The sequence below is a fragment of the Psammomys obesus genome, unplaced genomic scaffold, assembly GCF_907164565.1.
Source record: "Psammomys obesus unplaced genomic scaffold, mPsaObe1.curated_primary_1811, whole genome shotgun sequence".
Classification (NCBI taxonomy): Eukaryota; Metazoa; Chordata; class Mammalia; order Rodentia; family Muridae; genus Psammomys; species Psammomys obesus.
This window is the reverse complement of record NW_026596134.1, coordinates 23257752-23278697: the sequence shown is the minus strand read 5'-3', so window position 1 is coordinate 23278697 and position 20946 is coordinate 23257752. Positions and strand designations below refer to the sequence as shown.

Below are 20946 nucleotides of genomic sequence, written 5' to 3'. Positions count from 1 at the left end.
AGTTCTAGGGGATTCAGCACCCTCACACAGACATACAGATAGGCAAAACACCAGTGCACATAAAATAAAAATAAATCGTTTAACGAAAGTGGCGTTTGGGGCCTGTGAGATAGCAGGTAAATGTGCTTGTCACCTGACAGCTGGGGTTTGTTGTCAAGAGCCACGGGGTGGAAGCATACAGCAACTCCGGTGAGTTGTCCTCTGACCTCCACACATGCATCACAGTACGTGTGTGCTCATACACGTACATGGTATACATGCGCTCAAAAGTGAATAAATGTAACAAAGCCTTTTGAAGTAGCATGCCTATGAGTGTATGTGTGATGTATGTATGTGTGACATTGGTCATACTCTGCTCAGTGGGAAGCTTCTTTGAGAAAGCCCCATACTGTGGGAGGCGGCACTAGGTGACAAGCCACAGGTGTCTACTGGGAAAGCACGCCTTGCTGGTTGATGTCACCTCTCCTCTCCTCAGGGAGGAGGGAGAGTTTATTTGGTTACCCATTCCAAAAAGCCTAATCAAATGTCCCTTTGTTAGCAGCTCACAAAGCTTTCACTGAATGGTTTGTGTGCCTTGAATTCACAATGGCATCAGAGGGTAGCAAGGGGATGGTGAACCTCCTTTTGGGTGGAAACCATTCTGTTTAGTAAACTTGAAGCTTGGTCAGCTGCAGCCAAAGGTGGTGTAGCTGAAGTGGGTGAGGCTGGAGTTCTTTGCCCTTTCCTCGCCACTGGGCTCACCTGGTTCCCTCTCCAGGTAATGACTTCTTATGTAATTGTTGTTTTTCATAGAGCAATCCATATGCAAAGACTACCTTCAATCCAGCTTCCAACCCACTGAGACATGGAGAGGAAAGTCCCGTCCCGAGAGAGCCCCAGAAGACTCTCCGCCAAGCCAGGCCGAGGCACAGAGATGAAAAAAGTGGCCCGACCTCTTGGTGTGCTGGCTGCTGACTCAGACAAGGACTCTGGCTTTTCAGGTTAACATATCTTATTTTGCCTTTTACTGAAAGATTTGCACCAGAATCTTTCTCCCTCATTAGTGTAAGAAAAAGAAGAAGCTTTCAAATGTAGGATAAATAACTGTATGAGCTCTGAAGAGTAATTCTGAAAACCAGGGTGGTGGTGGTGGTGGTGGTGGTGGTGGTAATTCCTGTATCTTATGGCAGATATCCATCACAGAACCATGGGGTTAGTTCTGAAAAAATAATTTGATGTCCTTTTTGGACTTAGGCTATTGGTCCTACATTTCAAGCTGTAGCTACTAGAAAAAAAAATTTTAAACGTGGACTGGAAACATAGTTCAGCTGTAGAGTGTATGCAGGAAGCCCTGGGTTGGATACCTAGCACTTCATAAAGCTGGGCGTGCTGGCACATGCCTGTAATCCCAGCATTGGAAGACAGGAACAGGAGGAACAGAAGTCCATGTCATCCTTAGCTACATACGAGTTCAAGGCCAGTATGAATTATATGAGATCCTGTCTCAAAGACAAGTGTCTTTAAAATACTTAGAGTTCTGTTATGTTCACTCCTTTTTAATGGCAGCGAAAAAGAAAAATACAACTGCCTCTTATTGCCATGTAACAATGTGAAGGTCAGTTAAAGTAATAGTCAATCTTTAAAAAAGAAATAAATAATGCAGTCATGTACTATGTAACGAGACACTGGTCTCTCTGTGGTGTTCACCCTTGTGTGAACACTGGGGTGTACGTTCATAAAGCCAGAAGACAGAACCTCTTACCAACTTGGGCTATATGAGATAGTCATCATCTCATGTGGTCTGTCAGTGGCTGAACCATCTTTCTGTGGTAAGGACCATCATTTGCTAAGATAACACTTGATTAGAAAGTAATTTTGCTATACTTAAAAGAATCCCCTCCTTCTAACAGTTTTTCTTAATAACTGTGCATTTTATGTTTGGACCAGGAGCCACCTGGCCCAATGATAAACTCTATTAGAGATAGGAAAGTAAAACAGGAGCTGCAGAGATAGCTCAGCAGCTAAGAGCACTTGCTGTTTTTGCAGAGGACATGGACTCAGTGTTCAACACCCATATCAGGTGGTGCATAGCCACTTGTAAGTCTAGTTCCGGGAGATCTGACCCCCTCTCCTGGTCTCTGAGGGCTCTTGCATGTACATGGTGTGTGTATATACAGACAGACATGCAAGCAAGCACACACACATACACAAAAGAAAATAAATCTTTGAGCTGGGCATGGTGGTACATGCCTTTAACCTCAGAACTTGGGAGGCAGAGTCAAGTGGATCTTTGTGAGTTTGAAGCCAGCCTGGTCTGGAGTGGATTCCAGGCTAGTCAGGGGTACATGATGAGGCCCTCTCTCAAAAAATAAAAACCAACTAACCAAACCTCAAAAACCAAATATTTGATTTATTATTATTTTATTATTACCTTTTTTTTTTTCTTTTGAGTCAGGGTCTCTCTCTATAGTCCTGCCTATCCTGGATACTATGTAGACCAGGTTGGCCTCTACCTCCCAAGTGCTAGGCATTTTTGAGACCACATGTGATAGATGCACCATTACACGTGGTCTCAAAAAACAAATCTTTAAAAAAAAAAAAAAAAAGATAGGAGAGTAACTTTCACTGTTTGCTATCCTGCGCTCTATCCAAAGGGGTTGGCTGCATCCCCATGAGCCTCTTAATTTTTGGGCTGAAGTTCTTTTGTTTCTAGGGCTGAGGGTGGTAGCTTGAACTACCCGAAATATTGAACTAATGCCAACATTATTGTTCCAGGAGATCCTCAGGTTGATGCCAGGGCATTAGGGCTCACTCTCCTGAGAGTGGAGCTTTTTCTAGAGAAGGTTTATACTCAGGTATAGATCTATCTCCAGCTCTTCCCCGGGCTCCAGAGACAATCCACCTGTGTTACTGATTTACTAATTTATAATGGGAAATGCTGCTGTTAGGAAATCTAGGACTCTCGCCTTCTTAGACTAGCGTGCTTTCATCTCACAGGCATGCTGAATGAGAAGCTAAATTATAAATAGACTGTTACTCAGAGAGGAACAGCACTGACCAAAGGATTAGAATAGAGGAATTAGTGTCCTGCCTAGGGCCAGGACAGTCCAGGGAAGGGTGAACCAGCCTGCAGCACTTGGGGATTCCCTTCTCTGAATGTAGTTGCTTCCCAGGCTTGCCTCATCATGAAGCTCCCTGAAGCATCTATTGAGGATTTAGAGTCCTAGGCCCTCCTGAGATTCTGGTACTGAGGCTGGGGAGGGGCCTGTGAAGTGGGGTCTGTAAAACAAGGCCAAAGGAATGGAAAACACTGAGGGCTTTTTCCTCATTCATTATCACACTTGCTTTTAGTCTGTTTCTAGAGCATAAAGGTAATACATGCTCATTGTAAAGGTTTAGATGCTTGGGGAGTTAAAGAAGAAAACATACTTCACCTATAGTCCTTCCATTTGTAACTCCCAGGACCACTGGCATTTAGCTCCTTCTTCTAAAGTCTTAACTTTGTCAGGCCAGTTGTTTTAGTAAGTGCGGTACTGTTCAGACACAGTGATATTAAAAACAGCCGCCCTTATTGCTGTTTCAGAAGGTGGTTCCAGTGAATGTACTGGTCACTATTGGGGCAGGTTCCGAGGAACTGGTCACTGCTTGAGTTATTGCAATTACCTTGGATATGATGAAATTTGTACTTGATCTTAGCCGAAAGGCTAAGAAGCACTTTGGCAAAATTTGCAAAACCAAGATGGATGGTGGTTTCTATTTTAATTATTTTCCCAAAATTATTTTGAGAAATTTCAAATCCAAAGAAGAGTGAATGAGTCCCTCCACAAGAAAGATACTTTCTTTCAGATCTACTGGACATTATTATTTTTGCCTTATTTCTATCCCTTCCCTACATACATGGGCTTTACTATTTGAAAAGTAAACCTCAAACAATTAGCATTTCATCTCTAGATGAATTCCAGAAACATTTCTCTATATAATTATAAAGCCATTATTATACCCAAGAAAGTTAACTCTTACAGAATTCTAACTACAGTCTATTTGAATTTCCCCATTGTCCCAGTAATGTCCTTATAGCTATTTGTTATTGTCTTTTGTTTTAGATCCAGGATTGAGCAGTATGCATTGCATGAAGCTAGCCTGCCTTTTAAATCTTATTTAATTCAGAATAGCCTTCTCATCTTTTCTTTCCTTTTTCTTTGTGACATTGATATCGTTGGGGCGGGGGGGGTGTAGGGATTGGTTTTTGGTTTCTTGAGACAGGGTTTACTCTGTGTAGCCCTAGCTGTCCTAAAATTTGCTTTGTAGGCCAAGCTGGCCTGGAACTCACAGAGATCTGCCTGCCTGTGCCTCCCAGAGTGCTGGGATTAAAGGTGTGTGCCACTGAGCCTGGAAGTGACATGGACATCTTTGAACCAGACAGGACTATACTTTAATAAAGTGTCCCACATTCTGGTTTTCTGATGACTTCCCCACTTCTGGAATTGTTAGAGCACTGCACTGTTGATGTTGTACACTTTCCATTGCAGAACACAAGGAAATGGTTAGGTTAGTCTTATTCTGTATTTGTTTGCTTTGCTTTGTTTTAAGATATGTATGTATGTATGTATGTATGTATGTATGTATGTATGTATGTATGTATGTATGTACATGTCTCTTCATGAGTTTGTGCACTACTTGTGCCTGTGGGGGCCAGCAGAGGGCACCAGATTCGCTGGAGTTACAGGAGGTTGTGAGTCACCTGATGTGGAGACTGGAATTGAACCTGGGCCTTCTGTAAGTGCTCTTAACCACTGGGTCATTTCCAGCCCTATTCTCATTCTTGATGATACTCTGATCACCTGGCTAAAAGGTACCATGTACCGGATTTATTTATTGTAAAGATAACCTGTTAGTTGAGTCTGGTGGCACATGTTTTGAATCCTAAATTCTGGGGAGGCTGAAGCAGGTGAATTACAAGGTCAAGACCTGCTGGGCTACAGCGTGAATTTTCAGCCTCCTAAGGGCTGGGATTGTAGGCTGGTACCACTATCCCTGCCTTCCAGCAAACTCTTGGCCAGTGTTTTAGCATCCAGTGATGATGTTTGCTTGAACTGGTTGCCACTTAGTGGTTGAAAAGTTATGATGTTCTAATGCTGTTATGTTGCACATCCACCAAACCTCTTCATGCAGAAACATTTTTCTTCCTCTGTTCCCTTTTTGAGTATCACCCTGGATTTATGGAATTCTTTAGTAATTCAGTTTGTTGTTTCATTGACATCGTATTTCTGGTACTTCCACTGTCTCAAATTTGGCCAGTGAATCAATTTTGTCATTGTCTCACTTGACACCTTCTCCCTCAGTGTTTGAGCACCTCTTCCTTTCTGGGACAACAGAGTGTCTAGGCTCATCTTGTGCCTTTTCAACCAGACTCACAGTGACTCTTTCTCCAAGGACACCTGGTTTCTGTATCTGTAGACTGCATTTCCACTCCAAAGACCAGGAGTTAGACTTGTTTCTAGTCCAGTAGTTCTTAACCAGAACTTAACATTTGGGTTAAGCGTTTGATCAAGGGGAGGACTTCAACAGCCATGCTTTTTGAGAAGTGTCACTAGATGTTCTGAATTATGCCTCTGTGGGCTAATGTCTTTTTGATCACACTGTTTTTGCCAAGCTACAAAAAATACAATTGTTGATGGCTGCATTTATTTAAACACATTTACAGTTCAGTCTTTCATCATCCAGGATTTTCTGAGATACTTATGGGGCTTTGTTGTTTGTTTGTTTGTTTTTTTTATTTTTATTTTTAAAGAGAGCATTGAATTCTCTGAAGCTGGAATTACAGGTGGTTGTGAGCCACCCTGTGTGGGTTCCTGGAAGAGCAATAAGTACTCTTAACCCCTGATCCATCAATTCAGCCCTTGTTTGTTTTTTGAGACTGGGTCATTCTGTGTAGCTGAGGCTAGCCTTGAACTTGTGATCCTTCTGGCTCAGCATCCCAAGTGATGGAATTATAGATTTGTGCCCCCATATCTGCTCTGTCCTGCAATCTCTCTCTTTCTCTTATATCTCACTCACTATGTAGTCAAAGATGACTCTGGACTTGTGATCCTACTGCCTCTACCTTTTGAGTGCTGTCTTTATAGGTATATGCCACCAGATCTAGCTTATGTGGTGCTAGAGATGGAGTCCGGGCTGCATTCATGCCAGGAAAGCTCTGTCAACTGAGCTTCATGTTGGTGAGCATTTAGAGAAGTCCCAGACACTTCAGCAAGGTACAGCGTCTCTGGGTTATTCTCACAAGCACCTGGCTGCGTCCCTTTTATATGGAACTTGCATAGGGAGAACATCTGCACTATTTCCCACTACCATAACCAAAATTCGTGACAGAAAGGTCTAAGTTGCTAGTTGTTTCAGATGGTGTCAGTCCTTTGAGGTGGAAGGTACAGTGGAACAGCTCTGTCTGTGGAGGTAGAAATGTGCAGCAGTAGACCAGGAGCAGAGAAAGCAGGCCAGAGCCAGAGCCTGGCAGAAACTGCAAAGGCCTACTCCCAGCCATCTCCATCTGCCAGCTCAGTCCTAAAGGCTCTATAGCTGTCAAAATAGAGCCACATGTTAGGGATCAAGCATTCAGAATACGGGCCTGTGGGAGACACTTCAAATGCAAGCCATAACAACATTCTTTTATGCCCTGATGTGCAGGCCTCCCAGGAAGCTCTCATGTGTTCTGGACTTCAGCAAAATAGCTACCCAACACGTAGCAGGGAGCAACAGAGGAACAGTTTAGCTTCAGCTTTGACAACTGTCTTAAGTGTCTGTCCCTGTCACTGTGATAATATGCTGACAAAAACAACTTGAGTGAAAAGGGTTGTCTTAGCTCACGGCTCACCACGGCAGGGAAGTTAGGAGTGGTTTCTTACTTGCTTATACCCGCAGCCAAGAAGCAGAGAGCAATGGATGTTGGTGCTCAGCTCACTTCCTTCTTTTTATATAGTTGAGGATCCCTGCCCAGGGGGTGGTCCTGCCTAGAGTGGAGTCTTCCCACGTCAGTTAACCACTCACAGATGTGCTGAGAGACTGACTTGATCGAGATGATCCTTCTGTGGTGTGGATGGAGCTTTGTCTCCTTCATGAGTGCAGAGTCTGCTAACAGTTCACACTAGCCATTCACAGCAGAGAATTCAGGACAGAGCTGTTCTCATTTTAACATGGACACAAGTTTTAATTAGCTGTATACTTTAATTGTATCTTGTGGTTTCTAGAACCTCTAAGGATCTTAATTCTGTGTGGGGTCACGCTTTCTCTCCACTTCTCAACAACAGATTTTAAAAGTAATGATCCAGGGGCTGGAGAGATGGCTCAGTAGATAAGAGCACTTGAGTGCTCTTCCAGAGGACCCAGGTTCAATTCCTACTTAGCACCCATATGGCCATTTGCAACTGCCTGCAACTCCAGTTTGAGGGAATCCGACACCCTCACATAGACATACATATAGGTAAAGCACCACTTCACATAAAGTAAATAAAATATTAAAAAAGAAAAAGGTAATGGCCTAGCACTGGTGAAATGGCTCAGACGTAAAATCACTTGTCACCATGGCTGACTCCCACAGGTTGTCCTCTGACCCCACACTGTAGTGTGGCATGCACAGCCCCCATACAAAATACAACAAAAGCTGTTAAATAAAGAATTTTGCCGTCTGTGTCTCATTTCTCAGGTGATCTGGTGATGATCGCTCTCCTGTGAACCCTGATTGGTGCAGGCTTTCTATGAGTTTTGAATAAAGTCAGGCAGAGTAGTTAAACTTGTGGAGCAGGAGAGATAGTTACTGAACATCCAGAGAGATTTCCAGCCTCAGAAAACTCACAGGGACACCTATCAAGGGTGCTCCTTTCTATTTTAAGCACTCCATGGCTGCTTAGGAGCTGGATTATGAGCCGTTAGCCAAGGGCCCAACTGAACTGACCGTTTTTCTCCCCATCAGATGGGAGCTCAGAATGTTTGAGCTCCGCAGAGCAGATGGAGTCAGAGGACATGCTGAGCACCTTGGGCTGGAGCAGAGAAGACAGGCTGAGACAGAACCCCAAAGCTGCAAGCAGTGCCTTCCCTGCGCTGTCCCCTATGGTCGTCATGAAGAATGTGCTGGTCAAGCAGGTGAGGAGGACCAGTGGAACCCAAAGTCTTTGCAGATGAAAGTTTCTGAGCTTCCCATGTGCAAAAACTCTTTAAGAGAGAGAGAGAAAGAGAGAGAAGAGTGTGTGTGTGTGTGTGTGTTAAGCAAGTACCCTCCTACAACTTCTGACCTGAGGGCACCTGAGTTCACATGTACACACACTCATACTGAAATTCATACACACTCTTAGACACACACACATACACACAAATACACGCAGAGACAGACAGGCAGACAGACAGAATTTGAAACAAAAATAAACCTCCTTTATACTTTCTCAAGTTTTCCCTTGGGAAAAAATGATTGTGTTTGCTTTTGGTTTTGGCTCTCTTGTTTTAAAGCGTGATAGAGATGTAAGTGGATTTTAGGCTGCTTCCTTCCCTTTCTCAACAAGGGCTCCCCTGTGCTTGAGGGAGGCATGGCACCCGAAATAGCTGTAGCTGAGCATCCGCCTCCTTTGCCTTGGGTGAAATGGAAGCTGCGCTCGTCCATTCTGAAGCAGCTGCTCCTTTTCTTCGTCTGCAGGGCAGCAGCTCCTCCCAGCTCCAGTCATGGACTGTCCAGCCCTCCTTTGAAGTGATCTCAGCACAACCACAACTCTTTGTTCTTCATCCACCTGTGCCATCTCCTGTCAGCCCATGCCATACTGCTGAGAAAAAGTCAGATTCCAGAAACTACTTGCCCATTCTAAATTCTTATACCAAAATAGCCCCCCACCCAGGCAAAAGGGGCCTCTCCGTCAGCTCAGAAGAAAGAGGAACAAGTGGGGTACCGAAGAAACTCTGCACAGAGAGACTGGGGCCAGGCCTGTCTTCCAGTGAGCCGGCCAAGACTGGCCCTGTGCTATCCAGTCCTTCTACTCCAGCCCCACCCAGCTCCAAGCTTACGGAGGACTCAGCTCTGCAAGGAGTGCCCTCCCTGGGGGCTGGTGGAAGTCCACAGACTCTTCAGCCTGTGTCCAGCAGTCATGTGGCTAAAGCTCCCAGTCTGACCTTTGCATCGCCTGCCAGTCCTGTGTGTGCCTCAGACAGCACTCTGCATGGCTTAGAGAGCAGCTCCCCTCTTTCACCACTGTCAGCCAGTTACAGTTCACCGTTGTGGGCCGCAGAGCACCTCTGCCGCAGCCCAGACATCTTTTCAGAGCAGCGGCAGAACAAGAACAGGCGCTTTCAGAATACCTTAGTGGTGCTCCACAAGTCCGGTTTGCTGGAAATCACTTTGAAAACCAAGGAGTTGATTCGTCAGAACCAAGCAACTCAGGTGGAACTAGACCAGCTGAAGGAGCAAACCCAGATGTTTATAGAGGCCACCAAGAGCAGGGCTCCTCAGGCGTGGGCCAAGTTGCAGGCATCACTAACATCTGGGTCCAGCCTTTCAGGCAGTGACCTAGACACGTCTGATCCCCCAGACATATAGCACAGGCATTTTTCAGTCCTTTGAGTGGTTCTTTTACCTTTTTTGCTATTTCTACCTACACTTGTTTTCCACAGCCTATTTAAGAGCTTTTCTTTCTAAACTCACAAAGCCACGTGCAGTCCCTGGCTGCTGTCTAATCTGTGGTTGATGCACAGGTTAAGTGTATTTAAGTTCCTCTGAGGCTCTCCAAGTGGAAGTATCTGTGAGTCCTTTTTTTTTTTTTTTTTTTTTTTTTTTAACCTGTAGGCATTTAGCTGGCTCTTGGGACATAGGAGAGATGGCTGTACGAGTCTCTTCCAGCTGTCACCTCCCATCCTCCTCACTCTCCAGGATCAGTGACATGGAGGAGTGTCTAGAATGGCACTTGTCAAACCAAGGAGAAGGTGACCTAAGGATCCCTTCATGGGCCTCCCTCAAGCATCTTAGTCACAGAGGGAAAGAAGAGGACATTTTGCTTTCTACCAGGCATTGTGCTTATTGGGTGAAACCTAAAATGCTTTGGGCATAGGTGCCTGAGCACAAGCATTTAACCACATAAGGCTTTGTTCCTTACACTTGAAAGTTAAAGGAGAAAGGGCAGAGCCATCTGACTCATGTTACCACACACCAGATCTCACTTAACACGAGTAGGCAAATGCTTCAGATTTTTCAAATACAGATGGATTTAGTTCCATTGATAAATTACTTTTTTGATTAAAGGGTCAAAGAAGCCAGCATTTTTGGTCACTAACTTGAAGGTGTTGTTAACTCATGCTTGACATAGCATAACCTGTCTTATATTGAAAAAGCTTGAGATGGGGCTGCAGATGGCTCAGTGAGTAAAGGTGCTTGCTGCCAAGCCCGGTGACCTGAATTTGATCCCCTGAACCCATGCGATAGGAGGAGAACCAACTACTGCAAATTGTTCATCACATTTGTGCATACGTACACACACACACACACACACACACACACACACACACACACGATAAATAAACAAATGTAAAATTACAAAACCTCAGAACAGAACAATGAGAAGCTTGCGATGGCTTCAGTGGGTCCTCAGGATCTGGTGTCAGTCACCCTCTGCTGTCTCTTGTCTGAGCTTCACCCAGCTGTGTCTGTGAGGGAGGAAACGATTGTGCTTATAGATTTTGAGTTAAGGAAAGCCCCAAGGCCACAAAAGCCAGAAAGGATGCTTCCCCTTTTTCACATCTGGTAATGTCCTGTCCTGATGGGGCCAGCGCGGAGCAGTCAGCAGAGCCGAAGTGTGATGCCCCTGGTCTTAGGATGGAGCGTGTGAGGAGCCTCCATATGGCACGTTCCCCTCGGCTTTCCTGTGCGGGGAGCTAAGTGTCTACACAGTAAAGATCCAAAGGCTTGTAGCCTTGTTTAAAGTTTTCATCCTCCTGGAAATCTTTGTTCTTCTCTAATTAACTTTGTTTTTATGACCAGTGTCATCTTTTCTGCAGAGAGAATGCTCTTAGGGCTTTACTAGGTCCAATTAAGGATCATATTTATTAGGTAGTTGGTTGTAATTCTAACATAGTTTAAAAATTATAAGACTCAGGTTGACTCTACTGTGTTCATAAAGATACTTAGATCTGACCGGTTTAAAAATAATCAACTTGGTAAAATCACTCTATTCTCTGATCAACACAGAATGATTACCTGTTGTTTGCTTTCTGAAAGAGCTTCCAAAATCAGAGCCAGTGTCTCTGGGCAGACTCAGCTCCTTATGGTATGCTTCCCCTGAATCTGTATGGTATTGTAGCCACTCCACTAGGAATCCTTTTGTCAGAATATTTGGCAGGAAAGCTGTAGAGACAGGTGCATTCAGAACAGCCTGGGTACCAGCCATGAGTCTGACCGAGTGTCAGAAGTCTGGAAGCACTTGCTGAGACCAAATGTCCTCCACTGGAAAAAGCCCTCTGTGGGCTGTAAGCCTCTTGGACTCTTCCTCCTAGATTTGGGCTTTCATTTTCCTTCCAGTCCTCATAAAAGATGAAAGCCACCATAGACCCTCACTGCTGAGTGGCGGGGAGAGTTCGCTCCCCCGTCACTGCTCCTCTGTGATTTTAGAGGGCAGCTGCAAGTCTCTAGACTGTTAGCGTAACGTTCTGTTCCTGGTGGAGCTGGAAGCAGATGGGCTCCAGCAGAGAAGCTAGATCTTAGAAGGAGCACTTCTTTGAGGTCAGAGGCCAGACCAGCACTTGGAGGAAGCCCGAGTGGACGTGGAGGATCTGCATTGGTTGCCCAAGGCTGTAAGCAGCAGTGGCCTTAGTGGTGCATGCTCTAAGTCCTTTTGAAGCATTGTGCAGGGCTGTTGTTTTTCCAGGGTGAGAAGTCAGGTTTAGCTCAGATCAACCCATAGGAGAACCTTTGTCAGGTTGTATTGGCAGTATTGAAATACATTTGGAAAGGTTCCTGACTGAACTGGTTATAGAACTTAATGTCATTTGTAATTTACTGCACTGTTTTTATTGATTATAGTATTGTCTGACTTTTCTTCTCTGGTATGATTCCTTCAGCAGACAAGTTACTCTTGCACATATTCTGAAGTGGCTTTTCAGTCACATCCTCCTTAGGGTAGAGACTATTTACCAAATGTGAATTCTTTTAAGAAAGTGTGAAGTTATGTAGAAATTGACTGTGAAATGTCAGAGAAAAAAAAAAATAAAAGTCACTTACTTGAAAACTATTTGGTGTATTTGCTTTGTAACTGCTTAAAATCTCTTCAGGCCTGGGCGTGTAGAGTGCTCACCTAGCATGTGTGAGGCCCTGGGCTCTACCCCAACATCGCTACCCTCCTACCCACTTCCTCAAAAAGCGCTAAAAGAAATCTAGAATAATTGTGGATCGATAGAAGTTTCAAACATGGTTTTGTGTTGTTTGGGAGGTAGGAGTAGATGAATACTGGAGATTGTTCAGACTTCCAGTGTCACGTAGGGGGAGCCTGAACAATCTGCCATGCTTGCAGTTTAATGCGGGAGGAGGAGTAAGAGGACCTGCTTTTACTCCAGTGCATACCCTCCCAAAAGTATTATGCGACTACTGAATTCCTCACTTTTTTTTTTTTTCTGCTTCTGTGCCATGATACTTATAAAACACAATGTGAGAAACTCAAATACTGTCTTATTTAGCTGACCACCTGGAGTGGCTTCCTCCACCCGGCATATCAGAGAGAACTTTCAAATGACAAAATGGCTATGGCTGTACACTGGGATGAAGTGAAGCCGCATTAACTGAAGTTCTTTCTACAACTGAGTTGTCCTTTGCAAGTATGTCTCAGCCTTCCTCTGTGCACCCTGCAGGGAGATGTCTTCCTGCTTCTCCTTCTAGCTGTGAACTGCTTCCTGGTATGTTTGATACTGGGAGTGTAACAAGCTTGCTCTCATGAAGAAGCGACCTGCACGGTTGGCAGCGTGAAGTCCTGTGGAGTTATTTCTGACCCACAGAGTGGTCTCGCTGACTTTACAATATGGCTGGAAGGCCACTAACATGAATTTAAAATAGCTAAAGATAGCTCAAGAAGGCTCTTCTGAACTGGGGAGGCTGTCCTCCCGCAGTGGCATCTAGAAAAGTAAGAGAGCACAAAAGGGCGAGCCTATGAGGCTGGGGGAGAGCCCTGTCCTTGATCTGTGTCTCCTCACCTGGAATGCAGCCAGGCTTCAGGACTGCCTGCTTGTGAACATACCTGTTTAAGCCACGTCTTGGAAGCCTGGCACAAAAGAGCTAAAGCCTGGCATTGGCATGTCATTTCTATTTCATTTTTGTTTTTCCATGGTGCTGGAAATTGAACGTAGAGCCTCAGGCATGGCACTGGGTGAAGTCCCCTCCATGCCAACTATTAACCTGGCTAAGTCGCTTGGCCCCTGAGCCAAACAAAGAACTAATTGTCCCCAAGGCTCTTCCCAGCATTACCTCTTGAGATCTGGAGCTTTGGGTCAGCAAGACTGCTCAGTGAGTAAAGGGCTAATCACTGAGTCTCATCATAGGAGAGAGGTGGCCCCTGAAAGTTGGTTTCTGATCCCCTCATGTATACCATGCCATGTACACTCCTACCCCAAACACACACAAGTAAATGAAATGTGACTTTAAAAGTGTTTTTTTTTTTAAACATGTATTATGATTTTTTTTTTTTTTTTTTTTTTTTTTAGAAAAGGTCTGCAGCTGCCTAAATAAAGCCAGCAGACTAAAAAGAAGTAATCTGAGGGCCTTAGAAAGTGGGTTGCCTGTGCTCCAGTGAGGTGACTTTGTATTAGTGGCCAGTCTGAGCTTCCTTCTGGCATGAGACTCTGGACACCGAGTGCTGTCGGTCTGCTCTTTTGCCTTCTGCTAAGGACCTGATTGCAAAGACTGCCTTCAGCTGGGTGTGGTGGCATGCGCCTGTAATCCCAGCACTCAGGAAAGCAGGGGCAAGTGGATCTTTGTGAATTTGAGACCAGCCTGGTAAATAGAGTTCCAGGACAGTCAGGGCTACACAGCAAGACTCTGTCTCAACAGCAACAAAACACTGCATTCAGATTTGTTTTTTCTTGTTTTGAGGCAATATCTTGCTATATAGCCCAGACTGATCTTGAATTTATGGCCCTCTTGCCCCCGTTTGCCAAGTTGAGACATTTCTCTACTTATCCACCCACCCACGCATGCACCCATCCATCTATCTATCCATCCATCATCCACCCAACCATCCATCTATCCATCTATCCAACCATCCGTTCGTCCTTCTGTCTGTCTATCTGTCTATCTATCTATCTGAACATTGAACCTAGGGCCTCACATATTAGACAAGCACTCTGCCATATTGAGCTATATCCCTAGCCCTTCAAACAAGGAATTACTTGGAAGCACAATGTATACACCATACACATTTCGTGTACATGTTTGCAGATGCGTGCTCAGGTGTCGTCCACTGTCTGACTTATTCCGTTGAGACCGGGTCACTTACTGAACCGGGAGCTGCATGTCTCTGGCTAGGCTGGAGGCCGACAGTAATCCTGCCTCCGCCTCCCCCTGGTGCTGGAGTTACAGATGCAAGTGGCTGCTGGTGGCTTTTTATGTGGGCGCTGGAGACCTGAACTCAGGTACCCCATGTTGTGCAGAAGCACTGTGACCCACTCAGCCATTTCCCCAGTTCAAATTCTTGTTTGTTTGTTTGTTTCAAGACAGGGTTTCTCTGTGTAGCCCTGGCAGTCCTGGAATTTGTAGACCAGGCTGACCTCAAACTCACAGAGATCTGCCTGCCTCTGTCTTCCGAGTGTTGGGATGAAAGGCACTGCTACTGCCCGGCTTCAAACAAATTCTTATTAGCTAAAAATAAGGGCAGCATTTGGGGATTAAGTTGTGATCTTTGCTGGTCGGTTATCTGCAAACAGTCCTTACACTGGATCTGAAAAGTGTAACTTTAAAAAAATATATATTTTTAGAGCGTGTCGGTTGGCTTTTTATTTTTCTTCTAGATTTCTCTTTCCACAATCAGAGATGATGTTTCTCTGTGTGTTGTCAGGAGCTGTGGACCAAGCGAACATTTTCACTGTCAGGAGTTGGGGCTCCACAGATGCTGTGGTGCTTTGTGAGGTCTTTATTCTGGTCCCTGCCTTCGGGTGTCGCCTTTTGTCTGCTCAAAAAGGGATGAGATGAGAAGAGGGCTGTTGCCTTCGAAACACAGCACAGCCGGAATGGCTGAGAGAGAAGCACCTGTGTGTTCTGGCTCTTGCAGCTTTCCTCTCTGGAGCATTTCCGCTGAGAACAGGCTGGGACACCCTGAGACCGCAGAGTGGAAGGATGTTATCTTTAAGCTTTAAAAATTGCAGAGCAAGGCAGCCTTTGTGTGTGCAAACCTTGTGATGAAATTCAGCCTCAGAAAGGCTGTCACTTGCTTGGGGCCTAATTAAGACTCTGCTACCAAAATGTATAGTTATAGTTAACCCCAAGAGAGCAAATGGCAACTTAGACTGGTGATTCTGCCTGGCTTCCTGGAAGGACGAGTTCCGTGGCTCCACACGTGACTACTTTGGCTTCTCTCAGAATCCCTTCTCATTCTTAGAACACGTGGCTTCCCGGTATTTCTGAGGACTGGTTATGCAAGACATTAGAGAATTGCTTGAAAAAAGCCTGCATGATCCCTGCCGCAAATTTCAGCAGCTGCAGATGAGCAAGAAAGTGAGAAAAGCCCATGGCATACTGAGTGAACACAGGAAGTGGGTGGAAGCTGGTAGCAGACAAGGGGGTGGGGGGGTTAAAAAAAAAAAAAGTGGGAATCTGAGGCCGGCTCTTCTGAGGGCCTCTGTCAGGATGAATGCCTGTGTTCTCTGCAAGGCTTTCAGGAGTGGCCTGAGTGCCTCGGAGTAAAAATAGATGCTTTAGTTTTCCTAGAGTTTTTAATCTCGGAAACTGCAGTGGCCTTGGAAGAATGCTCCTTCATCCTGATAAAGGTCCTCGTTAGAGCAGCGCTATAGCCTGTTCTCTGGGAACAGGCAGTCCCTAAGCTTTGCCCACCAGGTAAGCACATGCAAGCATCTGGTACCCTTTATCTGGGCGGGGGAGGGTAATAGTGGAAAATCAGAAGCCCTGAAAAATCGAGGTGTGCTCTGACTTACTGGTGGTGAGCCATGTCTTCACAGAGAACTGTATTAAAGTGACCAATCTCCATTCACTTCTCCAAAAATGAACAAACTGGCCCTGGAGGGGCCAGAGGAGAGCTTCCCTTGGTGACTTTGAAGGTTCACTGGAATAAACTGAAGAGGAGACCGGGAGGAGAAAGGCCATTCAGTTTATTAATGGGGGAATCTCGGAAGAGCGCTGGCTCAGTAGGTAACCTAGCTAGGCACAGGCTCTGCCCTCCTGTACAGACAGGGTGTAGGGGAGAGAGGAAAGATGCAAGCAAGTCCAGGGGTAATGACATTTAAGAAGAACGCAGCCCCTAGCAAAATGTGACATTCCCCAGCCTCCTTTTCTAGAATATGAACTTAGTGAATCCTTGGGGGGAGGGGCCTCTGACAACTCTGGGCTTTCAACAGATAAAGGAACAATGGAACAAAGCCTCTACTTACTGTGCCTGTTCTCAGCCAAGAGCCTTTAATTTAACCAGCATCCAAAGGTGTGTGTGTGTGTGTGTGTGTGTGTGTGTGTGTGTGTGTGTACACGCACTGGTTGCACACAGGCATGCAAGTGAGGAAGCTACAGCAGGACCACACTGGAAGTCTTCCTCTGTTGCCCTCAGCCTTAACACAGGGTCTCTAACAGAAGGAGAATCTTACGGGTTTGGCATGGATCACCGGTGAGCAAGTCTAGAGGATCTGTCTTTCCTGCTTCTCTAGTGCTGGGGCTCAGGCAGCAGCTATCATGACCTTTTATAAAAGTGTTTAGGATTCAAACTGGGGTTCTTATGCTTGTAGAGCAAACACTCTGGCCCATTTACTCCCTCAGCCCCTGGGGTATCGTATTTTGGGGTAAAATCCCCGGGCTTGTTTACTTCAAAGTTAGGGGAAGAGGAGAAGCAGGAAGGTGACATACATACACAGCAGTCTTACAGACTCCGCCATCTTTAACATTCAGGGAAGCCTGGCCCTCAGGCCTCGGGGCCTCCTGTGATGTTTCATTTTGCTGCCCTCTGGTTTTAAGCAAGGCTCCTGGCCTCTCTTTCTTAGCAAACTGGAAGGGCAACAGACACCACAACCAACCAACCAACCAACCAGCCCAGGCACTCAGCCTGACAACACAGCAGGAGACATGGCCCTTCCGCAGGCAGCTAGGTCAGGGCAACCCAGGGCGGAAGCCTCCTTCAAAGGCCTTCCCAGCAGATGCTCAAGCCAAGGAACAGTAGAAGCGTTTCAGCCTTGGGCTGGTTTGTGGGTCTTTCAAGAGGCTTCAGCTGTGCTGTGAAGCCCACATTACTAGCATTGCCAATTAGCCCAGGCAGGTCGGGTCACAGTGATGTTGCCATTTCTGCTTATAACCAGGATGGGCCTCCTTGGCCTGCTAACTACATGAGAATTAGGAAGAGCGGGACCTGACTCTGCTTTGTTTTTTACTGTTGCTGTTGGTTTAATTCAAAGGAAACAAGGTCTCAGTTGCGTCGAGTCAGGCAGCAGGCGCCAGACAGTACAGGGTAGCTGGCGCCAGGTCGATTCACTTTGAGCAATCTTAAGTATCCTCAAATGTGGTTCCTCATCGTTCAGTTGTTCATCTGCCCCCCACCCCCATCCCAAAGACTTGTATCCTCTAGGGCTGGGCATGCAGGGTGCTTGCTTCACATTTGCAAGGCCTTGGGCTTGAACTTAAATACTGGGAATAAGGTGTTCTCTCTTGGGAAGCCCAGGGAAAGCTTGTCTGGGGTAAGTCATATTTTAAGATACTAGTTCTGAGCTAGACATCGCTCCACGACTGTAATCCTCCTACTTAGGAGGTGGGGACAAGAGAACCAGGAGTTCAAGGCTAACCTGTGCTACATTTGACTCTGTCTCAACATCAACAAAGACCCCGAAATAAAACAGTGTGTGTGTGTGTGTGTGTGTGTGTATTCTGAACTCTTGATAAGCCTCATTTCTGAAAGTTTTAATGATTTCTCAGCCTTACATGACCGAAGCAGTGCCATTGCTATTTCAGGCCAACAGATTCCTTAAATTGCCAATAGGGTTTGTGTTCCAGGCGCTGACCTGGCTGTATGGTATAAAATGATGACTGTTCTAGCTTTCTGTTGCCGTGATATGCATCATGCCCAAAAGCAACAGAGGAGAGGAACCGGTTTATTTGGCCCCCACTTCCAGGTCTCAGTCCATCACCGAGATAAGTCAGGACAGGAACTCAAGAAGGAAGGGAAATAGAAACCATAGAATGGCACTTGCTCGGCTTACCTTCCTCATACAGCCCAGACCCATCATGCATAGTGGGCTGTGCCCACAAGAATCTCTCACATACATGACCACAGGCCAACCTGATGGAGACAATTCTTCCACGGAGGTGACAACTGGTTATGTCAAGTTTGCAATAAAAAAACTAACCAGGAGAATGACTAAAACAGAGGAGAGTGACAGCGACTATCAGAACTTTGATGGTTTTGGTCTCAATTGGCCTTCGATACCAAAGTTGGGTGTGTAAAGCCTGGAGAAGTGATGCCTCCTCCTTGCCTCTTTATTTCAAAGATCAGTGCTTTGATAACCTTGGGGTAAGAACACCCTGTGATGAGGGCTGGAGCTACTACCCTAAGACCAGGAAGGAAGTGCTGCAACAGGCAGAATCCTGTTGGGTAACACCCTTCTCTCCTGAGTTCCTGAACAGCGCAGCAAGGGCACCTACACATCCTGGTTTCCTTCTTCTCATGTGGCGCTGCTGACCCATCCTTGGAGCCCTGACACCCAAGCCAGGACATGTGAGGAAGATAGTGATGTGAGGTTGGTGCCTGGTCTGAGGCTGTTCAGACTAGAGCTCTAGGAGGTCTGCAAGGCCTGGAGAGGGAGCTCAAGGCAGGTGGAAATTTATGCTCAGGCAGAGGCTGAAGCGCCAACAAACATACCAGGGATAACATTTGATATTCCTTCTTCCTTTCTTTAGTGGTTTTTCAAAACAGGGTTCCTCTGTGTAGCCCTGGCTATCCTGGAACTAGCTCTGTAGATTGACTGGGCTGGCCTTGAACTCAGATTCTCCTGCTTCTGTCTCCCAAATACTAGGATTAAAGATTTGTGCCACACACAGGCTGCTTTTTTTTTTTTTCTTAAGATTTTATTTATTATGTATAGTGTTCTGCCTGCATGTATACCTGCACACCAGAAGAGGGCACCAGACCTCATTATAGATGGTTGTGAACCACCATGTGGGTGCTGGGAATTGAACTCAGGACCTCTGGAAGAACAGCTAGTGCTTTTAACCTCTGAGCGATCTCTCTAGCCCCATTGATTTTGTTTTTTGTTTTGTTTAAGACAGGTTCTCAGCCAGGCATGGTGGTGCACACCTATAATCCTAGCACTCTGGAGAGGCTGAGGCAGGCAGATAACTTACAGGGATAATAAACTCTGCCTCCTAAGCACAGGGATTAAAGGCATATAATATCATGCCCACCTTAATTTTGATTAAAAAAAAAAACATTTTGTGTGTGTGTACATGTGTGTGTGTGTGTCTGTCTGTGTGCATGTGTGGAGGCTGGAGGGGGGCGACTTTTAGGAATTGCTTTTTTTCTTCCACAAGATGGGTCTGGGAGATCAAACTCAGCTCATTAGGCTTTGGTGTCTGTGCCTTTATCCAAAGAGTGACTCAGCGGCCTCAGTCTTGATTTTTTGTTTTTGTTTTTGTTTTTTGAGACACAGTTTCTCTCTGTAGCCCACTCTAGCCTCAAGTTCTCTCCAGTCCTCCTGCCTCGGCCTCCTGAGGATTGGATGACAGATGTGTGTCACCGTGACAGGCTGGAATACTGCTTTAGTCACAGAAAGAGCATGAATGGAGGCGTGATGGCAGGAGGGAATTTGGTGTCTCTAGGAGCCTAGCTAACTGCAGAACGCTAATGGGCCTTATTCCCATCAATGATAAAAGATGGTCGGGCCTTAATGTAAAGTGGAGTCCAGTGTGACCCCACATGTTGAATGTTCAACAGCCGTGATCACTGTAGGTGAACAGTGCCGGTTAAGAAAATGAGGGCTGGAAGGGCTGCTCTGGCCTCAGTCCAGGACCAGCCTTTTGCTTTGTACTTACAGTCAGTTAGTCAGCAAATCGGCCAGCTCGCTGCCTGCCTCTGGCACTGGGCCCAGACACCCAGAATGCAGTCCTTCTCAGGGCATATCCTGGAGAATACCTGCCAAAGGGCCCTGCGATTCCCAGCCTGCCCCGGGCCTCACCCCTCTTTATGACCTCCGAAGGCCAGGTGGGAACTAAGGATCAGGGCCAAGGTTGTCAGCCCCACCTTTGCTCAGACCCTTCATCTCAAAGCTGGCCCCACCTTTCCGGTGACTCAGCCTCCAAGCCCTCAGCACAGTCTGTCCTTCACACCCATGATAACCCCCTTCTGCTCACACCTACCCCCTCAGATACACCCCCACTGAGCTCTAGGCTCCACTTCAGAGCAATACTCTTTGGGGACCTCTTTAAAAAAAAAAAAAATGATGCCAGGTCACACCCAGACCAGTTTTGTCAGCCTCTCTGGGAGGGAGGGCACCCTGTCCCACACCCATCAGTCTTTTCTGACACTCCTCCGGTGACTACAGACCAAGTAGGAGGTGGGGACCAGCCCTCCACAGGGCAGTGTGAGCAGAAGCAGCTTGTGGGAAATGCAGAGTCAGGCCCTGCTGCGTTTTAATAAGATCCCCAGGGTTTCCCTAAACTGTCAAGGTTCAGGGACACTAGCGTTTGCTGGTCCAAGTGCACTGCCAGGGATTTTACACACACACACACACACACACACACACACACACACACACACACACACACAC

General features: G+C 46.1%; 1 protein-coding gene across 1 annotated transcript; it reads left to right on the top strand.

Moving 5' to 3' along the window:
- Nucleotides 1–795: 795 nt before the first annotated feature.
- Cipc (CLOCK interacting pacemaker) lies at nt 796–12227 on the top strand. The gene is made up of 3 exons (XM_055592881.1): nt 796–980; nt 7943–8112; nt 8657–12227. The coding sequence occupies exons 1-3, from the start codon at nt 845–847 to the stop codon at nt 9545–9547; spliced, it is 1197 nt and encodes a 398-aa protein (XP_055448856.1). The 5' UTR covers nt 796–844; the 3' UTR covers nt 9548–12227.
- The last annotated feature ends 8719 nt before the right edge of the window (nt 12228–20946 follow it).